This window comes from Lepisma saccharinum, chromosome 1 (assembly GCF_977018435.1).
Source record: "Lepisma saccharinum chromosome 1, izLepSacc3.1, whole genome shotgun sequence".
Lineage (NCBI taxonomy): Eukaryota > Metazoa > Arthropoda > Insecta > Zygentoma > Lepismatidae > Lepisma > Lepisma saccharinum.
Window position 1 is genome coordinate 136,775,926 of NC_139229.1, and position 25,436 is coordinate 136,801,361.

The window sequence follows — 25,436 nt, forward strand, 5'->3', positions numbered from 1 at the left end:
GGTCCAGCGTCCCTCCAGGTATCCATTCACAACTGTTGCACGATGTGGACGAGCGTTATCGTCCTGTAGAGTAAACCCATCTCCCGCAGTTTCTGCAAAACCACGTACTATGAGTCGGAGAATGTTGTGTTCGTACACTGCGGCCGTCATGTTTCCTTGAATGTGAACCAGTGGTGTACGGCGGCCGCACACGATACCTTCCCAGAATGGTGCTGAACCTCCAAGCTGTTGGTAACGTTCTACTGATAATGATTCATTGTAACGTTTATCTCGTGCCCTCCATATGCGCACAGAGTTGTTATCAGGGTGTAAACCCATTTGCACTTCATCGGTGAACAACGTTCTGGACCATTGACCTCGTGTCCACGTTTGCTGTGCTCTAGCCCATCGAACTCGAGCCACCCTGTGATGTCGTCGTAGTGGAGGAGTCTTGAGGGGTCTTCTAGAATTCAGTCCTCCATCATGGAGTCTATTGCGCACAGTTTGGGTACTTACATTAAGTTCTGCGGCGTCTCGAAGCTCGTGGCGCAGTGTAGTAGCTGTGCGTGCAGTGTACCGGTCTTCAGCTGCTGTTGTTTTGCCGGCGCGATGAATGGGTGACTTGGAACTTTTTCCACGACCTAAAGATAACTTTCATTTACGTGAACAATGTTGGCAACGTCAGCTTGTTTCATGTTCTGTTCCATCAACGTGATGATTTTGATGCGATCTGCCATATACACCGTTTGACGGGGGAGGCATTTTCGTGCACACACACAAGGTTCCTCGGACGAGACACTGACACGGTTCCTTGAACGTCACCTTAGCTCTAGCGTACTGGATGTGTTGCACAGTCGTGAGTCGAATGCCCCTACTTGTGCAGAAGAAGAAGAAGAAGAAGGCAGGGTTGCCATGATTGAAACATGATTTGAAACTCGTACCAACTATCTAAACATAAATGAATCATCAAAATTCGGCATTGGTGGGTAAACTGCAAATATGCTTAACTTTTTTTGATGAGTGTAAGTAGGTGGAACCCAACGTTCTGGAGCGGCCCTTTGACCTACTTTCTCGCCTTAATGGATTTCTCTCGTAAGGCATGAGCAGTGTTGCCAACTCCTCACTCGAAAAATCACCAAGGTTTTTGTTTTACGCACTAAACTAACCTACAATGAGAGAAAAATGGACAGAAAAAAGCTCTGGCATCACTTTTTAAGCTATTTTTTATGCTAACTCGTTTTTTGACCTACTTTTCGCCTTACGACATTTTACGCTACGTTCTGGCGACGTCCTTTGACCTACTTTCTCGCCTTAATGGATTTCTCTCGTAAGGCATGAACAATGTTGCCAACTCCTCACTCGAAAAATCACCAAGGTTTTTGTTTTTGGGTCTAACCTAACCTAAAGCAAGGAGGTGGCAACGTTGCTTGAGGTATTTTCTCGCAGTGTTGCCAACTCCTCACTCGAAAAAATCACCAAGGTTTTCTTTTGGGTCTAACCTAGCCTAAAGCAAGGAGCTGACAACCTTGCTTGAGGCTTGCCTTACAGTGCATAAAGCAAGGTTGCCAACCCGCTGGTACTTTTGCCATAGCTTTTTACAAGAAAAAAAAAAAAAAGAGAAAGGGAAGAGTTAAACAACCGAGAGCTTACCCACAGCCTTTTTTGCTCTAACCTAACCTAAAGCAAGGAGGTGGCAACTTTGCTTGTGCAATCAACCCGGTTGACCGCCCTCAAGTAAAAATCAGCGTTGCCAACTCCTCACTCGAAAAAAAAAATCACCAAGGTTTTTTTTGCTCTAATTTAACCTAAAGCAAGGAGGTGGCAACTTTGCTTGTGCAATCAACCCGGTTGACCCCCCCTCAAGTAAAAATCAGCGTTGCCAACTCCTCACTCGAAAAAAAATCACCAAGGTTTTTTTTGGTCTAACCTAACCTAAAGCAAGGAGGTGGCAACTTTGCTTGTGCAATCAACCCGGTTGACCCCCCTCAAGTAAAAATCAGCGTTGCCAACTCCTCACTCGAAAAAAAAATCACCAAGGTTTTTTTGCTCTAACCTAACCTAAAGCAAGGAGGTGGCAATTTTGCTTGTGCAATCAACCCGGTTGACCCCCCTCAAGTAAAAATCAGCGTTGCCAACTCCTCACTCGAAAAAAAATCACCAAGGTTTTTTTTTGGTCTAATTTAACCTAAAGCAAGGAGGTGGCAACTTGCTTGAGGCTTGCCTTACAGCGCATAAAGCAATTTTTGCCAACCAGCACACACTAACCAAGGAGAGCCGGCACTGCCGTAAAAGAGAGAGAGATGGGTGGATGGCAACGCAGTATGTGTGTGCGTGTGTGTGCGTGTAATATGTAGCATTATTAACTAAAGTGTGTTGGCAATTTACTTACAACTAAAAAAAAATAGAGATGGCAACGTTGGTGTAAGATGAAGAGAGAGAGAGAGAGAGAGACCCGTGGCTGGCAACAGTAATGAGCGAATGCGCCATATCGTAATTTTCCAACTCCGTATATCGTGACCTTTGTAAACCTCTCTCGGGGAACGATGTGCCACACACGCGCGCGCGCGCGCCTGTATTGTGACGCAAGCGAACAAACAAATAATAATTGTTGTCTTTTAGGATACCTGGCCCCTATAACCTCGCGAGGGTGCGTGGTGCCCAACACAGTTCTAATGGCCACGGCTAACAAAGTCGTGCCTCTGTAGAGTTTCACGTGTTTTTTTTTTTCTCAAACTTCTATGAAACTCTACAGAGGACCTCCGTAATGCATGCAACGTGTACTAACAACTCTAGTGTTATTTGATGTTGTGATATTTTTGGATATAGAGTTTTATTGTGAGATATAGATAAAAATAATTATGTTTATTATAATTTTTTCTTGATGAAGATGGAGAATATGTGTGTGTTACAAATAAAGTTGCATGCTTTTTTTTCTAGTGTGTGTGTATGTGTTTTTGATGTTTTGACAGCATCTGAAACGATAAAAAAATAAATTTTATTGTTAATTTTCACGTGTAAAAACAACAACAAATTTTTTTGTGCAAATTCTGATTGTCTCGTGCTATAGTGCAAAAAGATATTGTAACTGATAACTGATGAAATTGACATTTGTAACTGATCTGAACTAGTGAAATTTGTATTGTGCTATTGTAACTGATTGTGCTAGTCCAAAAAATTACTTATTGTGCAAGAAAAGATGTTAAAAAACTTGTTAAAACTGCTCTGTGACCCTTTCGTTCTTCACGTCGTAGGCGAAGGACTTCTCTGCAATCAGGATGACGCTGCACAGAGTATCGGCAGGCAGCGCGTCGTGGAACTCGCAGACGACCTTGATGTTGGTTCGATCGTTGACCACCACCTGCTTTCTCTTAGATGTGTTGATGACGAACATCGGCCTGCGGATTTTGAATTCGCTGGGGGTGTAGTACATGTCCACACTTCCCTCGGTCACGCGTTTGTAAGCCGTGTAAGCTTCGTAAAGTTTGAGGTAATCGTTTTTGGTCATGTCGAGGTTGTAATTTTCGCGCGGGAACACTTCGTTGCGTCCATTCTTCAGATAAACGTTCTTGATCTTGCAGTCGTCGAACTTGCTGGAATCCTTTTCCTGATTGTTGTCCCTCCCGGTCTGAAAGAGCACTACGACGAAATCTGGCATGTCGAACTGTATGTTGTTGAACTGCGTCGTCACGTCGAATTCCATGTGACTTCCCGATGCCACCTTCTGTACGCACTGGTAACCGTGAAAGTGAATCGGCACCTGCGGACTTTTCAAGATCTCCGCTTTGTACTTGAGGGCGTAGTTTGTTTCGTATTCCACCACCGGCATTCTCAATTCCATGCTCCGGATGACGCACTTGGCCGCTTCGGGTAAAGTGTTGGCTATCGGCGTGGTGCCGTCCGGACCCAAAGTAGCGTATCGCATCAGTGCGTCGTTGTCGTTGGCCGCTCTTCGAAAGGTGATCCTCAGTCCCCCCTTCCACATGATCTCCTTGTAGTCCGAGAAGAAACCAGGCAGCAGACGCATGGGAAAGAGCACCGTGTGACTTCTCGTCGATATTTTGGTCCCCGCTTCGAATCCCCCGGCCTGGTAGTATGCCGCGTCTGTTTTGGATAATTTCAACGTTCCCACTGCCGTCGACGTGATGCCTGGATAATCTATTCTGTCGATGACGGTGTTGTGTTTCCTCACCTCCACCTGCGAGAACAGGTGAGGCACGAAGTTGTCCACGAGTATCAAGTTTGCTGCTGCGGGAAACGCGTCTCCGCTTTCTTTCTTCACCACGTCGAATTGAAGGTAGAGGTCCGCTCTGTGAGGATGAACGAACCCATCCCCTACGTCCACGTCGTATTCGATCTCCCTGTTCGCCTCGTCGAGATTGGCGAACGTGCGACGGTTGGGAGGGAAAGATTGCAATTCGTAACTTTCGATTTGCTCCATTTTACATGTATGGTTATTTATTATACGTCGATCTCCACGATGGCCGTCGTAGTGGCACCTGCGAAATCCACCACCTCTCCTTTCTCGTTCGTCACCACCAACTCTATGTAGTCTATGCGGTTGCGACATACTGGAAAATAGATCGGCGAAGAAGGTGTGTAGATGATCGGTTCCATGAACTCGGAACTTGGTTTGAACGTGGCTATGATTCCCGTCTGCTTGTGACTTCCCAGTAATCCGTCCGAGGATTTCGTGATCATGCCTTCCGCCACGTTGCAGTGAACGTTCAGAGTTTCGATGGCTAGAAATTTAGGAATATTGACTGCCGTGTGCTTGATGCCAGCTTCGAGTTTGGTGTTGTTCTCGAAACCTAAAAGTTCTCCTATGGTGCCCAGGTCCACGGTCTCCGTCGCGGATAGGATTTCCACTCTGTGCGTGACCGAATTTTGAGAAAGGTATGTGCCTTTGGGTAACTGAGCTTGCAAAGTGGAAAGATTGTATTGGCCTGGCGTGACGACGATGTGTTCGCTTCCGACGCTAATTTTGTTGTTGTGATGCGTAACATTGGGTATGAGGTACATGCTGTAGAATGCACGCAGAGCCACGGATTTAGGATAGACGATGTCGTCGTGCAACGTGAGTTTCAAGATAGAAGATTCGCTCGTGAGATGGAACACGCCCATCCTAGTGATGCTGTTTGAGGTTCCACAATGCTTTCTGGAAATCCTCGATCGTAGGGTTATTTATTTTAGAGAGAAACGCGAGCACGGAGAGGCAGAGATGGCCGCAGTTCACGTCTCCGAAATTTTGAATGCGTTCGTCGTTGTAGTATATAGAGGTTTTGTTCGTTTTCAGATAATGAATTAAATTTGTAGGTGGAACACCTCCGAAAGAATCGAAAACGAATGCTTTATCATCATTTTTGTGGTAACATATCCAATGCGTGCCTGGATTTTCTTGACCGTCCAAGTTGACTACTCCGCATTCTCTTCTTTTAACGCTTGAAGGTAATGAGTCGGACATGAAAACTCCTCTGAAGTGTTTGATTTGTAACGGTTCGATCAGAGATTCAATGTCTCGGTTGGTGAGTGCTTCTGTTTCTTTTTTTTAAACTTTTTCATCACGCCCTTCCCTTTCTTCTCCATGGCCAGGTTGTGACGTTTCTGTTCTTCCAATTCCGCCTTGTTCTTCTTCGAGTCGATGACGGTTTTCGCGATGGCGGCACTTCCGCCGGCCAAACTTCCAACGGCCCCCAATGCTGCCAGGATGGCCGGGATGCTGAATATGAAACCTCCGATCTTTTGCTGTTTCCGCGAACGCTGCAATCTTTTCAATTGAGGTGTGCTGAGCAGCAATTTCATTCCGTGTCCTTTTGACAAGCAAGAACGTTTCTTCTCGCGTTGTTTCTTGGTGAGTAACCCATCGAGGGTACCTAGATTTTTAAGATTGGAGTATGGTATCTGGTACACGACACCCTTGGGCTTCATGTTGATGCTCTATGTGTTATTTTCACGGTATGTTATTTATATATATATTCTGAGATTTTTTCTTGTGTAGTTTTTTACGGTATGTTATTTATATATTTTCAAGGCCTCGCAGTCGTTACACAAATTCTATTACGTGCTTCGTTTTCTTGCCAAGAAGTTCCTTTGTCCCCTTGTACACAATTCGAGTTTTGTTCTCGATTAAAATAGATAGCTTCTCGTCAGATAACATGTTAGCGTATCGATCTGGTAAAAATAGACTGTATTGTGCGTTGAGCAACAGGCGTACCTTGGGACCATACTGGGTAGAAACGATTGAACCGGAAGTTATCGTGTAAGGTTTGTCGACTTCCAATTCCTGAATTTTTACATACTCGACTGACAAATTTAGCATTTGTTTTAATGCTTGGAGATCACTTATTTTTTCAGTCGTCATATCAAAAAAAAATTCAAAGTGTTAGAGAGAAATTTAATTGTTTTTCACGATGTGTGTTATTTATATATACCGAAGATTATTTATTTATATATCAAGTTTTTTTTGACACGTATATATATTATTATTTTTAACAGAGGAAGAAAGTCGTGCTTCGGAAAACGCGATGATGTGCGTAATGATATCTTCCCTCTCCTGCATAGACTTGTACCAATCTACTGTGTACCATCTTCTTCCCTGCATTGCCTCGTGCAATTCATCGAACCTATCGTTTAATTTCTCCCCTGCAGCCGAAAGCAGAATGTTGAGATCACTGCACCTCAGGCCGCTGATCTCCCGAAGACGGTCCTTGAGAACTATTTCACAAGGGATGTGAAATTCCGGCGTTGTTCTTGCTATGATCACAAGTTTATTAACATCTCCGTTAACTACCTTTTTGAATATTTTAGATAGTAGTTCGTGCGGCAAATCAGTTATGCGAGACATGTTGTTATTATTATTTTTTTACGGTATGTTATTTATATACCCCACCCCAATTTTTGTTTCGTGTTCATGGCGATGGTGGTGCCTAGTGCGGCGACCCGTTCACCCAGCGATGCGTCTCTGCTCACGAACCTTTCGAAAGCTGCGTGCTCTAACTTTCTGTCTGCTTCGTGACGTGCGTCCAGATCTGTCTGCGTGGTGTTGTAGGCTATGTCGTGATCTTTGCATGCCGCGTCCAACGGATTCACACCCTTGTCTCCTCTCTCCAATCTTTTCTCGAGTTTGGTACCCGGTCCGCAGTACTGGTAGCCAGGTAGATGCATCTCGAAAGGTAACTTGTTGATGATGTCGTTCACGAGTCCCTTTCCTTCGGCCACGTTCCAAAATTTCGGAGGCAGCGTGTTGATGATTTTGATCAGGTAACCTATGCCCTTGTCGTCGTTCACGATGAAGTTGGAAAGTTTCGTGCTGATCATGTCCACGATGCCAACCTTCTCGTTGTAGAAATTACGATTGCCTGCATTTTCTTCGCCGGCTATCACCAACAATCGGTCCACGAGTTTCCTAACGTCGTCCACCCAAACGAATTCTTTGGGTAACGTGTTGTAGCGTTTGACGCCGCTACCTGTTTTGACCTGGTTCCAAATCGGTTTGATGAGATTCTTGTACTTCTCGCCGCTGCTCGATTTTACCCTATTCTGCGAGGCGTCGTTGTTCTGGTACAAGGCATCCGTCATGATCAGAATTTCCTTGTAACTTTGGTAATCTTCGTCGGTGTAATCTTTCGGCTGCTTTTTGGCGACGAGTTCCCACAGTCCCACCGTACCCGGATACCTGTTCCAACTATCCTTGTCGCCTAAATTGACTTTAATGTCGTTGCCTTCGAAGGTCACCTTCGATTTCCCAATCTTCCACACCACACCACCGCCTTCGTTGGTTTCCATGCTGGGATACAATCCGAACACTTCATCCTTGTCGAATTTCCCCGTGCTCAGGTAGTCTCGTGCCAAAGGTCCCAACTCGATCTTATCCGAAGACGACGTGCTGCCTATGGCTCGACGTCGTGCCGGTACATCCTTCAGTTCGAACGGCGTCGAAGGAATGCTCGAAATGGGCGTGGGTACGGCGTAACTTTTAGCTGCGAGCGGTACGAGTTCATTGATCAAATTTTTATTTTGTTCCGTGACACTTTTAATTTCTTTACCTAGACTGCTGATGGCATCGATCACGGGTTGATCCTGACGTTTCTTCTCTTCGTAGAATCCGCGATTCTCGGATTTCCAAACTTTGAAGCGTTTCGCGAGGTAATCGCGAAGCTTGAGATTTTCGTCTTCGATTTTTCGTTTCGTCATGACGTTATTTATACACGTCGTTTCTCACAACGTTGCAACGTTTAGAAAGTCGTTGATTTTGTTTCTGTATTTTCCGTCGTTGGGTTTCCTCGTCATGTCGATCGTCGCGAATCCGAAATCGTCACCGTTCCAGCAAGTAGAGCAGCAGCCTTCCGAAAATTGATTGTAGTTCATGTCTCCGCCTACGTAGTCATCGTACGCGTGCTTGAGGTTGGTGTGATCTTGACGAAACAAACATATGAAATTAGCGTTGTCGCGTACTAACTGTTTTGGAATTTTGGAAAACGTTTGAGCTAGGTAAAAGCAATCCATTCCTTTGTGACGACCTTGCGTGAAAAAGTTGCGAATTTCATTTTGATTTTCCAGGATGGCGTCGTCGAACACAACGACTGAATTTTCACGACAATCGTCGAGTGGTTTTATTTCCGAGGCGAACGTTGCAATGTCCAGACCATCGTACAGTTTCATCAGTTGCTGGTATTTAGATTGCTCCAAACTTTTCGAGAACACGTACAGGTGCCTGTTCTTCCAATCTAACCAATTCGGTGCGAGGAGAAAATTGTCCACGAGCAGTGTTGTTTTCCCACACCCCGAAGGACCTACGATCAGACAGCGGATGCTGTCGGGAAGCAACTCGCCGTTCTTTTTCTTCGTTTGACTTTCCGGATCCGGTAGACGCTTCACCACGTTCCACGTACTTACAAGATCACTTCGTTCGCGTCGATCCAACTCTTTTCCGGAAGTCCCAGCCATTTGACAAACAGTTTGTCACCTTTCCTACGCAATACTTTCTCGATGAGGTACGTGTCGGGGTGTTTCGTTTTAGAGATTTCCTCTTCGTAAAATCTTCCTTTCAAAATCTCGCCGCTACTATCTTTTATTATATACGTGTGTCGGTTTCCGGGTAGAACTCGAACCACGGTAAAGAGTTCTGTGCTCCAATTTTTTGTGAATCCCTTCTCGAAGGTGCGTTTGAATTTGCTGATCCTCACCTGGTCTCCAATTTTGTATTTAGCTTTTTTTGTCGTGGGTGTGTACTTTGGACAGTAAACGGTAGAAATTAAACGCTGCTCGTCAGACTTGGTAACGTCGGCTGGCTTCATGCCTATCGTTCTGTGCACCGTGTGATTATAGGTGTCGACGAGTTCCGGCAGGATGTCGACCCATTTGTAATTTCCCCGAAGCGTGAATCGTTTCCACATGTGTGTTTTCAAGGTTCGATTGAATCTTTCCACGATGCTGGCTTTGATGTGACTGAAGGTCGAATAATGTCGAATGCCATGTTTTTGAATAAATTTTTGGAATACGGTGTTGTAAAATTCTTTACCGTTGTCCGTTTGCAGAAACCGAGGTCGTCTGCCACCGCTTTCGAGAAAAATTGTCTTGAATGCTTCCGTGACGCATGTCCCCGTTTTGGCTTTCAAAGGTAGAGCCCATGCGAATTTCGAAAACGTGTCTATGACGGTGAGGAGGTACTTGTTGCCCTTGTTAAATTTATGTACGTTTTTCAAATTACCGCTACTCATCTCCACGAGGTCGCTTTGCCAGAGGTCGTCGATGCCCTTGGTTACCACCGCCAAACGTTCGTAGTTACGGCGTGCAGGTTTATGCAATTCTTCGACGATGGTTTGCCTTGACATTTTTTTAGAGATTACGTTTGAAGAGAAGCACAAGCGTGATGGGATTCAAAGAGGGTGGCACTTCGCTCGTGTTTTGAATGATCAGCTTATCACCGGCACTCACGTCGAAAACGGTAAGATCTTCGTCTTCGTGTATTTCATATATGTTGCGCGTTTCGTTCCAACGTGCCAGAGGAATGTTTCCTGCTTTCTGGACACCACGATTCGATATCAAAGTCATGGTGGGAACGCTAGCTTTTCTGCCGTGAGACCAGTACGAAAATTCATTTATCTGAATCGTGCCATCGAGGAGAAACTTGTAGTACGGATGATAAGGATGCAACATGTACAGTTTGTTACCTTCGACGAACGTGGAGATTCTCTGTTGATTGGGCACGCTGTTGATTTCGATGGCTTGCAGAGAATGCAGTTTAGCGAATTTAGTATCGATGCTAACGAGGTTGCTGTGAAGCTGTCCCAGTGTATTTTGTACGGGCAACAAATGCTCGATTATGGTATCTGTTACGGCAGAAAACGACGGTTTGATTTTCACTTCCACGTTCAACTGCTTGTAGTTTTCGTTGAGTTCTTGCAACTTGGCACCGAAAGAGGCCAGCGTCGATTCCTGCGTGGATTCCAGCACTCCAACTTGATCTCTGATGTTGACGACAATGTTCTGAAGGTTCTCGACTTGATTCAATTTCGAACTTTTCTCGGTAAGATCGTTCACGATGCTTCGCATCTCGGTAAACTGCGTGTGAAGATCGGCGACGCTCTGCGAAGTGGGCAGCGTCGACACCAGCGAAGCAAGTTCGTCTCGAATCTGTTCCACGTTCGCCGTTTCCGTTTCCAGTCGTTTCAGCATTCGAGATATGTTTCTTTTCAAAGCATGCAATTCTTTGGAGGTGGGGAGATTGGCCACTTTACTCTCGAGATCGCTCAACGAACTTTTGATGTCGTTCGAATCGGATAGTGCCGTCACCGCCGTTTTCAATTTTTCCAAATCTTCGCTCGAAGGCACGCTCGTCCGTAACGATTTCAAGTCACCCTGTATGTTGTCGAGTACGTGATGAAAATGAGCGAGATTCGTTTCGACGTTCAAATTTTCTAAATATTCGATCTTCTGCTGAACCGTGATTAACGTGTCCTGAATGCTCGTCAACGCACTCGCTTCTGCGTGAATATTTTTAATTTCTTCGTTGATCAATTCCAAGGACGCCTGAAGCGTAGCGATGGTGGTTTGAATGTGTTCGAAATCTTGATAAGCCTCCAATTGAATTTTTATGTTCGCAACGCTCTTGCCGATGACCTGCAGTTCGTCTGACGATGGTAGGTTCGTCATGGTATCTTCCAAAGTCTGCAACTTGGATTTAATTTCTTCCAACGTGCTGGCGAATTCTTCTTGTAATTTGGAAACGACAACGTGCAAGCGTTCTACATCAATATCCTTCACGACGGTTTGAAGTTCAGAGAAATTTTTTTCGATTGCGGAAGTTCGTTCTTCGATTTCGAGTTTCAATTTTTCCAAATCTTCATTTTTCGATTGAAATTGCTGTAATTTGGCCAAATCATTTTGAAGCGAATCCACGCTCAACTGTATATTTTGAACGCTGTCGTAAGAAGGTACGTCGACATAATTTTTTATGAGCGTTTTCAGTTCGGAATCGATTTTCAGAATGGGGTCGAGACATTGCGTTTGGAGCGTAGCGATTTCCGACTCTAAACTTTTGTTTAAGGTCTCCTGCAAAGCGATCAAATCGCTCCTCAACTTTTTAATTCGGACGTCCAACATGAGAATCTCTTCTGCGTGGTCTACACGCTTGGTGTTGCCGAAAATGTCGTTAGGCATTTTTGGTTAACGGTTATTTATAATAGGATAGACGATACGTAATTCTACGAAGAGAGGAATGAGTTTATCGTAATCTCCTAGGAGTTGAACGTAAAGATAATCTCCTGCAGAAACATCGTACGTAATGTTAGAAAGCATCTTGTCGTGCTTGATTCGAAAAATGTTTTTGCCGGTAGATATTTTGATTTCGCCTACGTTTTCCGGATTCACGGTGATTTGAAGTTTCCCACTGATCGGAATTTCGTAAAAATGTAAATTGTTGTTGAAGACGTAAAACATCTTGCCCACATCATCATCCAATTTCGTCCAAATACTGTTGAGATGAACAATCAGTAGACCATTGAGTTTAGTTAACATGGAAGGTAGATCTGTCGTCGTGCGGTGTACAGCCTCCATGTTGGTTTGTTTTCGAAAACCAAAGAGATTCATGCTGGTTATTTAAGAAAAAAATTGAGAACATATCTAATATAAACAGCACCACAAATAGTAACTTCATCTAGGGTAGATCATTTATGGTTTTGGGGTCTAATATAAATAACACCACAAATAGTAACTTCATCCATGGTAGATTATTTATGCTTGGGGGTCTAATATAAATAATTACTACAAATAGTAACTTCATCTACGGTAGATCATTTATGGGTTTCGGGGTCTAATATAAATAACACCACAAAAAATGTGTGCAATTTAGTAACTTCATCTTTTTTTCTTAGCAAAAGAATGGAGAAGAAGGAAGCGAAACGTGCATGCGACCAATGCGGGAAATATATATCCATCTCTCACTTGAGAAGACATCGGAAGAATGTGCATGGCGAAGGATCAAGTAAGAGAGAGCTCGATGTTGACGATCAAGCGCCACGAAAGAAGCAGAAGAGTGCCGGCGAAAATATTCGAAATATTTTAACCGAGGAGACTTTCCGATCTGAAGAAACATCTGATCTAAACAACTTTTTTCGCTCGGTCAAAAGCAAGTTAATTTCGTCTATCACCGAAGCTTTGTTGCAATGCTCGTTGAAAATCCACCTCATCGTTTCCGTCATTTACGAAAACATGAAAAAAGAGCGAGAAACTTTCCATCATTACACTGGTGTAAAGAGCCTCCACGCCGCCGACGTCGATGAGGTGGATGCCATTTGCAACCAGATGTTTGACGCTTTGTTGAACAAGCACGAGACTTTCCAAAAACGTGGATCGGGTTGGACACTTTGCGGTTCGCCTCACACTTTAACTTTGAAGGTAGCACGATACAACCCGATGGGAGCATCCAGCTACATTAAATTGCCTCGGAAAATAACCGCTAAGAAAGCCATAATCAACATTCAAAATGAAGATAACAGATGCTTTTTGTGGTGCATCATTGCCGATCATCACCCAGTCAATAATGACAAACATCGTTTATACCACTACAACAAGCCAGAATATCTCTCAGAATTTGAAAAACCTATGGCTGGCATTAATTACCCCGTAAATCTACGAGACATTAGTAAATTTGAGGCACAGTACAAGACAGATAAAAACGAAAGTATAGCAGTACACATCTTCGGATTAGACAAAAACAACACCATCTACGTTCTCAGACACAGCAACATTAAAAGTAATCGTGTCATCAGATTACTCCTGATCGAAAATGATGATAATTATCATTACTGTCTAATCCAGAATCTTCCAAAATTAATAAGAAGTCAAAATACCACAGATCACCATAAAATTGGAGTATGCGACAGATGCCTGAGTATATTCTACGGTCAAGGAAAAAAGAATGCTGATGAACTCCGAGATCATCATGAAATGTGCAGTAAACATTTGGCTACGACTATCAAAATGCCCTCTCGAGACATGACATTTTCCAACTACAAGGCGTTACTCTGGCATCCCGTGGTGATATGCGCCGACTTTGAAAGTTTCCAACTTCCACTCGCCACATGCGAACCAAATCCCAGCGTATCGAGCACCACCGAAATTCTACATCACGAAGCCTGCGCTTTTGGATTGATGGTCAACAACACAGGCAATGTTATTTTATATCGCGGCAATGATGCTCCACAAAAATTTGTTCAAACCTTGAAGCAGATGGCCATACAATTCGCTCCTCTACTAAGAGAAGACAAAGCAATGGAGCCTCTTACCCAGGAAGAGAAGGAAGCATACGACCTTGCCTCTCAGTGTGGTGTGTGCGAAAGTAACTTCACCCTCGAAAATGTCAAAGTTCGCCATCACAATCATCACACGGGAAAATATGTGGCCCCCCTGTGTAACAACTGTAATCTACAAATCAAGAAACCAAATTTTATTCCTGTATTCATTCACAATTTGGAGGGCTACGACGCCAAAATCTTCATAAAGGAGATGGGATGCGACGCTCAACCCATTAGCGTCATAGCTCGCACCAACGAGAAATTCATTTCATTCAGTAAGAAGGTCGACGTTGGAAATGGCAATCACGTAGAAATTCGCTTCTTGGACTCCTACAACTTTCTGTCTTCGAGTTTGGCGACACTCGCGTCTCAACTCACCGACGATGATATGGTCGCCACCAGGAAATGTTTCGGCGACCAACATTTAGCACTGTTGAGACGCAAGGGTGTTTACCCGTACGAATATATGACGGATGCTTCCAAATTCTCAGAAACATCGTTACCACCGAGAGAAGCATTCTACAGTCGTCTTAGCGACACCTGTTGCACCGAAGAGGACTACCATCATGCTCACCTCGTCTGGTCTACATTATCTTGTCAAACCATGGCCGACTATCACGATCTGTATCTGAAACTGGATGTTACGCTATTGAGCGACCGTTTTCATCTCCATCGCTCGAGAGGAATGGCAGCATATGGTTTGGACCCCGCTTTCAGCTACACCACACCGGGTTATTCTTGGCAGGCGATGTTAAAATCTACGAAGGTGGAGATAGAACTCATCAAAAACGTCAATCAACTTTTGTTTGTCGAAGAAGCAAAACGTGGTGGAATCGTCCAGTGTCCCCTTCGATACGTCAAGGCCAACAATCGATATGTCGCCGATTTCGATGCAGGGAAACCGACAAACTTCTTGGCATACTGGGACATGAACAACCTGTATGGTTATGCCATGTCCGAGCCTCTGCCCATCGGAGAATACGAATGGATGAGCGAGCAGGAACTTCAAGATTGTTTGGAATGGAGCGAAGATCATGAAAATGGATGTTTCCTGAAAGTAGATTTGGAATATCCTGCATCGCTTCATCAAGAACACCATGGATTTGCGATGGCACCTGTGATGGAAACGGCTCCGGAGAAAAAGCTGATGCTCACCTTCAAGAGCAAAAAGAATTACGTGGTGCATTATCGTCTCCTACAATTCTACCTCCAGCATGGATTGGTTTTGAAGCGCGTGCACTCGGGATTGAAGTTTAGACAGACCAGGTGGCTAGCACCCTATATCGACGGCAACACTCAACGTCGAGCATCAGCTTCTTCTTCCGCAGACAAAGACCTATACAAATTAATGAACAACAGCATCTACGGCAAGAGCATTGAAGATGTGAGGAAAAGAAGAAATTTCAACTTGGTCTCCGACCCGAAGAAAATAAACAAGCTCGTCGCTCAGCCCACGTACAAGAACTTCACGATACTGAGCGACACGTTGGTATTGATCGAACGTGCTCTCAGAAACATAACATTCAACAAACCAATCGCCGTGGGAGTCGCGATCCTCGAGTTGTCGAAGCTGGCCATGTACAAGTTTCACTACGACATCATGAAACCACGCTATGGAGAGGCGATCGAGGTGGCGTACACCGACACGGACAGCTTCGTGTACAACATCCACACCGATGATCTATACGAAGATCTAAAAAGCATGAGCCAGCATTTCGACTTCTCTAATTATCCCAAAGATCACGCTCTCTTCGACGACAGCCAGAAAATGACGATCGGGAAGATGAAGGATGAAGTCAACGGCCGCATCATCACAGAGTTTGCTGGTCTTCGGGCGAAAATGTATGCCGTGAAAATCCAGGACGAGACCGAAATAAAAAAAGCAAAAGGGGTGGGGCGTTCGAGCACAAACAAACTGACCGTAGAACATTACAAGTCGTGCTTGTTCGACAAAAAAATCAAACGCATGACCGAACATCGGATCACAGGCACCATCGTCCAGTTGCGTACATCCGCGATCAACAAAGTGGCGCTTGATCCCCACGACACCAAATTGAAGCTACTCGACTGCAACATCCACACCCGAGAATGGGGATGTCATGACGAGGAAGAAACCTGCTCGCACCATTAGACTTCTTCATCAAAAAGTACGTATTATTTCTTGTACCACTTTTTTTTAAAAAAAACAATTATTCACACTTATTTTTGCTTTCACATTTTTTTTTATATTTTTCTATTATTTTTTTTAAAAAAAACACAATCATTCACACTTTTTTTATATTTTTCTATCGTTTTTTTTTTTAAAAAAACAATCATTCACACTAATTTTTGCATTCACACTTTTTTTATATTTTTCTATCATATTATGTACACTATTTTGAGGATATTTTTTTCTTTCAGATGCAGCACCCTACGGAAACTTTTTTACTTCTTACACTTTCTATTCTTAACCAAAATTTTTTCTTCTCTTCAATCATAAAACACACACATTACACACGGAGGTCCTCTGTAGGGAGTCATGGGGGGGGGGGTTAAAAAAAAAAACACGTGAAACTCTACAGAGGCACGACTTTGTTAGCCGTGGCCATTAGAACTGTGTTGGGCACCACGCACCCTCGCGAGGTTATAGGGGCCAGGTATCCTAAAAGACAACAATTATTATTTGTTTGTTCGCTTGCGTCACAATACAGGCGCGCGCGCGCGCGTGTGTGGCACATCGTTCCCCGAGAGAGGTTTACAAAGGTCACGATATACGGAGTTGGAAAATTACGATATGGCGCATTCGCTCATTACTGTTGCCAGCCACGGGTCTCTCTCTCTCTCTCTCTCTCTTCATCTTACACCAACGTTGCCATCTCTATTTTTTTTTAGTTGTAAGTAAATTGCCAACACACTTTAGTTAATAATGCTACATATTACACGCACACACACGCACACACATACTGCGTTGCCATCCACCCATCCCTCTCTCTTTTACGGCAGTGCCGGCTCTCCTTGGTTAGTGTGTGCTGGTTGGCAAAAATTGCTTTATGCGCTGTAAGGCAAGCCTCAAGCAAGTTGCCACCTCCTTGCTTTAGGTTAGGTTAGACCAAAAAAAAACCTTGGTGATTTTTTTTCGAGTGAGGAGTTGGCAACGCTGATTTTTACTTGAGGGGGGTCAACCGGGTTGATTGCACAAGCAAAATTGCCACCTCCTTGCTTTAGGTTAGGTTAGAGCAAAAAAACCTTGGTGATTTTTTTTCGAGTGAGGAGTTGGCAACGCTGATTTTTACTTGAGGGGGGTGAACCGGGTTGATTGCACAAGCAAAGTTGCCACCTCCTTGCTTTAGGTTAGGTTAGACCAAAAAAACCTTGGTGATTTTTTTTCGAGTGAGGAGTTGGCAACGCTGATTTTTACTTGAGGGGGGTCAACCGGGTTGATTGCACAAGCAAAGTTGCCACCTCCTTGCTTTAGGTTAGGTTAGACCCAAAAACAAAAACCTTGGTGATTTTTTTTTTCGAGTGAGGAGTTGGCAACGCTGATTTTTACTTGAGGGCGGTCAACCGGGTTGATTGCACAAGCAAAGTTGCCACCTCCTTGCTTTAGGTTAGGTTAGAGCAAAAAAGGCTGTGGGTAAGCTCTCGGTTGTTTAACTCTTCCCTTTCTCTTTTTTTTTTTTTCTTGTAAAAAGCTATGGCAAAAGTACCAGCGGGTTGGCAACCTTGCTTTATGCACTGTAAGGCAAGCCTCAAGCAAGGTTGTCAGCTCCTTGCTTTAGGCTAGGTTAGACCCAAAAGAAAACCTTGGTGATTTTTTCGAGTGAGGAGTTGGCAACACTGCGAGAAAATACCTCAAGCAACGTTGCCACCTCCTTGCTTTAGGTTAGGTTAGACCCAAAAACAAAAACCTTGGTGATTTTTCGAGTGAGGAGTTGGCAACATTGTTCATGCCTTACGAGAGAAATCCATTAAGGCGAGAAAGTAGGTCAAAGGACGTCGCCAGAACGTAGCGTAAAATGTCGTAAGGCGAAAAGTAGGTCAAAAAACGAGTTAGCATAAAAAATAGCTTAAAAAGTGATGCCAGAGCTTTTTTCTGTCCATTTTTCTCTCATTGTAGGTTAGTTTAGTGCGTAAAAGAAAAACCTTGGTGATTTTTCGAGTGAGGAGTTGGCAACACTGCTCATGCCTTACGAGAGAAATCCATTAAGGCGAGAAAGTAGGTCAAAGGGCCGCTCCAGAACGTTGGGTTCCACCTACTAGTGTATATGCTGCGGATGAATTTCCGGACTTGACACTGTTGCCAACTCGTTGCATTTCCACTGAGTCATTGCACTATTATATAGGCTGAGATTCAAGCTTCGTACTGAGGCTAGTTGTTCAGGTTTCATCTTTTACAAATATTTCTCCTGTCATTGTTTGCGATTATAAATTCATATTGTTGTACAGTCACGGACACTTCTGGGTCACTTCTTTACAAGCGTGAGGCATGGGCGGAGCCAGCGGAGGGGCAAGATGGTATCCCTCCACCTGAAAATTTGGTTGCCATACATTTTGTGTGATGGCAAAGGTTTCAATACCGCTGCAATGATTTTGATTGCCCATTTGAATGACAGTTTATTCTCCTGCATTAAAATTTCTAGTACTGTGTTGTATATGTCCTCCTGCGTGCCAGATTCATGCTGGAAATAAACAATAGCCATTTTAAAATTTGTAATTGTTAAAAATGTGTTTCTTAAGGTTGTTTGTTTCCTTGGAAAAAATATTGCTCCCTCTGTAAAAAAAAGTCTAGGTAAGACCATGGTCAGAAGTGCCTGTTCCTGTATTTGGCTGAATTGTGTACGTAGATGATTTTGTCACGATATAGCTCTTCCTTTGCACCTAGTCTGTTTACTGATGTTCCGAAAGTTCGCTGAAATAGCTCAATTTAACTGAGCAGAGCCCGACTTCCCTGTATTCGCGAAAATTGTACGAATTCACAATGCGAAGGCATACTTAGTTTTAAGTTTGTGTAATTTTTACTTCCCTTAGGAGTTTTCAGACTTAGACGATAAGTGACAATCGACAGACTACAAGCGATACGCCATACGAAGGTGTACAACGAAGCTACAAGCGACAGGGCCTCAAATTGCACACAGAGGAATAGCCACTTTCCCAATCTGTAGAAAAGCATTTACTGAATATGGGTGAACAACAGACCTAGGCAACACCATGGATACTATTGAGATAAGGACCCTGTCAGAGCGAAACGCAAGCGACATGTGCATATTGTCGTGTCACTTCAGTATGAAAGATTGAATTTATTTCTGAAAGTTCGTTTACTATAAAAATGTCACTTGTGGATTGCCATTTCTGTCTGAAAGCTCCCGAAGTCGCAGATTACAAACTAGAGGCGTCGCTTGTCAGTTCGGTCTGAAACTCCGTGTCTCGTCACGTGCCGTTTGTACTTGTCACATAGGTCTGAAATCGCCCTTAGTCGCGCATAACTCTACTTTAGCTACTGATTTCGTAAACGATTACATATTCTAAGGGGTGTGAGTGCATTTGATTATTCTTATTCTCCAATATTTTTGCCATCAAACTTCTCAATTATAACATATCAATTTAAAATTTCATTGTTACAAATGAAAATTCTTTTAACTTCTTCTTGAAATGTTTTTATCCGGTAAAAGATTTTAGAAATATATATCTTCCTATTCCTTTCTAAGATTCCACTGTTAACTGAAAAACATTCATGATTAACGTATCAATGTATGGAAAGTTTCCCAAATTGCGCCAGTTTTTAAATGATTGGCCTAGCTCCAAAACAAGTGACATGACTTAACGTTTTTGATATACGAGCTCGTAAAGGAAACTTTTACCTTTTTTCATATTTTTTTTGGAAACTTTTATTTCAATTGGAAGTACCAGAAAAATATTAAATTCCAAAGCCTTGCAAATTATGCGATTTCGGCAAAAATCGCTCTCCAGGGAGCCCAAGTCGCACCGGTGTTTAGAAGATTGAGAAATAACATGTTTTACAGTCTAAAAGACTGAAAATTCCAGTGACAAGTTTCAATTGCCAGTATGTTCATTTGGAACCATGTGCTGTTGTCGTCGATGATTAATTATTTGTATACTGTTATTAAATGAAATATATCTTTCACAATTCGCGAAGGCGAAGCCAAACTTCTGTGGGCTGATTACATATCTAATTTACCTGAATGTTAGCATAAATGGAAACGCAGCAAATCACTTCACAACTGTTACATCGAATTCTTGACTGTTATCACTGTTACAATAGCAACGACAATGTTGCTAAACACATTAACGTTGTACAATTTAACATAATAGAAAGCAAACGTTATTAAACAGCAACTTGAACATTAACATTTGGATTTAAAAATAGATGATAATTGAACAAACGAACACCATTTACCACTTAATATATGATAAATCAGTTCTTGATTGTAAGAAATATAAAATGGTAAATGATAATCGAGACGAATCGTGTACCAATTTATTGCACTCGATACATTGCATTATGTTTTCTTCCACAGTTTCTCCACATAGGAAGCAATACCATTGTGGGTCATTTTCAGGTCGGGTTTTACCTTGGTCACAACATTTAAATTTCTTAGATCTAATTGTAGGTAGAGACCTGCACAAGACCCGGAAGAAACCCGTCTGCGAGGAGGCGCGCCTACAATAATATGCAACACGCACGTCAAGCCCAGGTGTTCGACATCGCGCAAGCGAGCTTCACGTCACAGTTGTGCACAGGCATCGATGCCTGCCAGGCTTTTCTATTACCCGGGTCTTAACAAGACCCGTGAGACTCGATGTAGTTCTTGCAAGTAGAAGCGAGCACTCCTGTCAGTGTTGCCAACGGCCATTATATTTCACTACGCATGGAAATATTTGAATTTCTGCTAGGCGCAGGTGCCTTGAGGTTGTATAACCATAGGCGTAGCAAGGGATGGGTGAAGTGGGCGACCACCCTGGGCCTCGCGCATGTAGGGGCCTCGCCTCCCATGAGGTTGATACGAAAAACGTAATAAATGGAAGTGAGAAAGAAAAGGCTAATTTTTGTGGGCAATAAAATTAAAACATTTTTTATCTGGCTTTATATTCTAGTTTACCGTTATAATTTGCATGAATACGTCAAATCAGAGGCGGGCGGGAGCTCTAAGCCTAAGGGGCCCCAAAAAGTCAAAACAATTCTCATTTCTCATGTGAAACATTAACGGAAAAATTGCTTGGACAATTTTATCGAATTACTATTTTCTTGAATAGAAAGCGCTTTGTCTAGGGTTTTCTTCTGTCTCGTGACCTTGCATAGCCTACACGATTTTAATATGTTAATGATAAAGCACCTCAAACTGCCACGGAGCAAAGTATGGGGCATTTAAATGCTTCCGGTGTTTTAAACTGAAGAAGGGTATGGATAATATTAGCAGTTCTTCCTTCGTTCCTACAACTTCAGATGCGGCTATTGCCCTCTGTAACGGGCACGAGGATGATTTATCTTCAGAATATCCTGATAAAGTTTTATGTTTTAGGAATGTGATTAAATCTGAAATCAAGTGGTTTGGCAAAGTTTCTACTCCTTGATAGCTCTACACTAGCTTCCAGTGTTCTCTGTATCCCGTACCGCCTTCTGTTTGTTTCCTACTCTTCAAGTAACAACCACGAAGAAAGAACTATCTTTCTCAAAATTGAAACTTAGCAAAAACTTCTGGAAGGTAGTGTCGAATGGTATGATGCAGTCCAAATTTACCGGACTCAGTAATCTCACTCTTGAACGAGAAAGGGCAAGATCTAATGTAAAAGTGTCATTCGCTGTCCAGAAGCCAGCTTTCTGTTAAGCAAGGTGGTTTGATTTAAATCAAAATTTTAATTGGGGAATTCTATTTTAAAAAATCACTTATTGAAATCACTTTAAATAAAATTACAGAATAATGTACACAAGAAATTTGTAGATATCAGAATCACTTTTTGTGAAAGTATATTAATCTCGTATTCATTTAATGGTGTTTATTATGCTCTAAGAAAGGAAATAAAGGAAACAAAATATATGTCCTGATGGGGTGAAGCTCATACGAAAATAAATGTAATATGTCATCTGAAAAAAAAACCCAGCTAAATTTCCCTTGATTTAAAATTCAATAACTATCATTAAAACCTCAAAATTCGGCTACAAAGACTGTAAATATTATTTTAAGTTAAAGTATAAAGTACATCCAGAATTTATATTTGCACTGTAAGAAACGTTACTGAAATTATAATAGTTTCATTAACAAACATTTTCATATTACGTTCATTATGTTCAGTTCCAGAAACAGAGAAATGCATATTTACATGTAATTTGTTATTTGCTTTAATCAAACTGTTCAAATATTTTACAGGGCCGTTTATCAGAAAAAGCCTTTCTATTTGAAAAATATGTCTATGTGTACGATGCCAAACAAAAGATCGATTTAAATAAAAAAATAAAGAAAAATAAAAAAAACATTATTTTTATCCACCCAGCTGTTAAGAGGGGCGGGGAAGGGGATAAGTAAGTATTTGTATTTTCTTCTTTTGAATACATAAATGTCAAAGAAAGATATGTTGTAATATGTGAAAATTCAGAGGTAGAGCATCGATTTGTATAATTATTAATGTAAGTGTAGCCACAACCAGCCATTCTAAGTAATTACATACATTTCCTGGAAGAATCTGATTGTACTTGAGGGACCCAAATTTGTTTCTTGCGGACGCGTACTTTACGATTTTGTTACACCACTGCGTCAAATATTTAATATTACAAGAACATTAAGACGTAAAAACAAAATGAGATTCACAATTATTATCATCATCTAAGCCCTAAAATTCAAAGTAAACTGGTACAATTAATGTGCAAGAAAGGCAAAATTGCTAATTAAAAAAGTCAAATTAGCTGTATTAATTGATTACCTCAAAGATTTCACACTTATGGTGCAAATGACTGTCGTTTTAAGATTTGTTGATGTTGAAACCGATTGTGTCGAAGACCTTGAAGGTAGATACTTTAGTCCCCTAGACAGGATTGTGGTTTAGTACAGCCCCTTCCCCCCGCTCTATCAAGCACTGACATTTTATGTGCGTCCTTCGATATTTTCTACTTAAGCCACGGTTTGTGACATTTACATCCTACAAATTTTGAAATGAGGAAACAAAGAACGATTCTTTAAATAATATATAGGTTATATTTAAAGATTCTTATTTAAGGATATTTCAGTTGTCTCACTGTCTAAAGAACATCTTAAAAAACGTACTATTACTACTGCCTTGGTTAATGAAAATTCCAGCAGTGTGTTAATGTAGCTCTGCCAAGTGTAAATTTCTCTGTCGCGTACTATTAAATATAATTTTCGTCAGAAATTAATTATTATTATAGGCTATTATATAAATATAATAATTTCCTGACGTTTCCTTGATGACTGTATATCGATTCACATTGATATTCCAAACTTGAAGAACGGATGGAGCCTTGCATTCTAATCTCGCCCAGGGCCTCGCGATATGTTGCTACGCCAATGTACCTAAGTTTTTTGTAACTTCTCAAATTAGTTTCATTATTATGTCAAACCAAGTACCACACATTTTCCAAATTTGTTTCGAAGGTCTTCAGATTGGTTTGTGGGTCTTGTTCATTTTATGTTACTTTTCTGGTCTTGAAATCGTAAATCTAATCTCGGTTTCATTTTTACGTTGTTCGTTTGTTGGAATGTGTAAGTAGCATTGCCTGCTATTTGCACTCCTTTGAAGATACAAGCTAAAAATAATTATATTTTGCATCGTATTAATATCAATGCGGTCTGTAGAACTACATAACTATCAACAACTTTTTTTTTTGTACTGGGTACAGAGTCTGAAGAAAACCTTGCTAGAAGGGTGAAACGTTACGTTTAGTTTATGTTTTAAAATAAAATAAATTTCTGCGTTGGTCAGCATATTGAGTTTTTCATATCATGGAAACAAGGCTAACTGGTGTTACAACAACATGAGCGAACGACGATTTGTTGAAAGAGATGACAATATTCAAAAACCTTTTACAATGCAAATTCTGATTTTATGTTCCATTTTATGGACCATCGTGCCTTAGTGTTCAAGGGGGGGATCTTGAGCAACTAATTCGGATATTGAATTGGCAAAATTACACCAGAGAGAAAATCTGTTTGATTGACTGATTCATTTATTTGGTCAATTTATGCACAATAAGGCTAATCGGGACTGGACTATAGCTTAAAGTGGGATCCGAACCACCATGTGCTTCCACCGGGTATCGAACCCGGTACTACTTGATTACAAGGCGACGACACTACCACTGCGCCATAGGGGAGCACCCCCCCAAAAAAGTATAATATAGAACAACCACCAGTCACACAAAGTTTCAAAATATTTACGATGGCACTTTTTGCGAAACTTAGTTCGTACTCCTTTACAGGTGTCAGCAGTGGCGGTAATTAGGGGCGGGGCCGAGAAAGTGCAGTTGACCCTCCCCCCGACTTTTTGAAACTTTTGCACCACGCTAACCTCATGTATGAAGGTTTGAGTTGGTGTTTTAAGTCCACTTTATGCACAGTTACGCTAATCGGGACTGGACCTACAGTTTAAAGTGGGATCCGAACCACTTGTGCTTCCACCGGGTATCGAACCCGGGACCCCTTGACGCTACCACTGCGCCATGGGGGAGGCCTTCATCATGTATGAAGGGAAATTAAACTGTCCTTGTCCCCCTCCCCCACTTTTGCACCTTGGCCCGTTAGTTTTGGAACCCACTGGGTTTGAGTGGTACAAATGTTTTCTACCGAGGAATAAATGTCTGCTATTTCAAATTGATAAAAGTGATGAACATTTTAAGTGCTCCTAGACCAGTTTAGAATCTAAAAGTTGGCAACGGTGACTGCGTGACTCATGTATCTGGAGACGGTGCAAAACCGGAATGAGCGTTCGCTGAAGATAAGCGAGCTTCGTTTTGCAAGTCCTTCCAGGTACCCGTGGGCTTTCGATGCTTGACGGGTCAAAACCCAGGTATATAGTTTTACTCGCCCGCCCGACCAGCCAGGCGGGCCTAGTAAGCGATTCTGGCCGCTGTGCAGCCCTCTGATTGTAGGCCTCATGAGATTATTCAATTCTGATAGTTAACTTTTGTTCTCTCCCTCCGTAATCTTTAGATTTTGAAATATAGATAGAAATGCAGGTTGTTGTTTGAGTCCTTTCATGTTTCTTTGTGTGAATGAAGAACCCTGCCTTTGTACAAACGCGAATCTTCGTAGAGTTTTAGTAGCGAAATGGGGTGAGATTTGGGCAGACGCGGCATTGTGCGATGTAGGAGCTCCAGCCAATTTGAAATACAAAAGTTTCCCTGTTTGACTGCGCATTCAGAATGCGTATGTGGATAAGATTAATCTAACAGAATTGACAAATTTGACAAACAACTAACGTTAAAAATATATAACTCACTCGTTTCCTATATCCTTATGGGAAGGTGCAAAAAAATAGCATGAAGGACAGGTATTTTCTTCAAATGCTCATACAACGCCTATCACCTCACCAACAGCTACAACTGACATAAGATGTTCTTGGGCATGCCAGAAGTTCCATATACGGCCACTAGCTTCTATCAGTGTTCAGTACATTGGTTTTTAGACCAGTGCAGTGGTGCGATTTGGGAATCATTGC

At 42.3% G+C, this 25,436-nt stretch overlaps 1 protein-coding gene and 1 long non-coding RNA gene across 2 annotated transcripts in view; both read left to right on the forward strand.

Moving 5' to 3' along the window:
• The window catches only part of LOC145988949 (uncharacterized), a 436,658-nt gene that overhangs the window by 221,472 nt on the left and 189,750 nt on the right, over nucleotides 1–25,436 (forward strand). The gene's annotated exons all lie outside the window — the stretch shown is intronic.
• LOC145979495 (glutamate receptor ionotropic, delta-1-like) overlaps nucleotides 207–25,436 on the forward strand; it is a 32,150-nt gene continuing 6,920 nt past the window's right edge. The window contains exon 1 of the mRNA XM_083112431.1: nucleotides 207–231. Coding sequence (XP_082968557.1) covers nucleotides 207–231 — 25 coding nt within the window. The remainder of the gene's footprint in view (nucleotides 232–25,436) is intronic.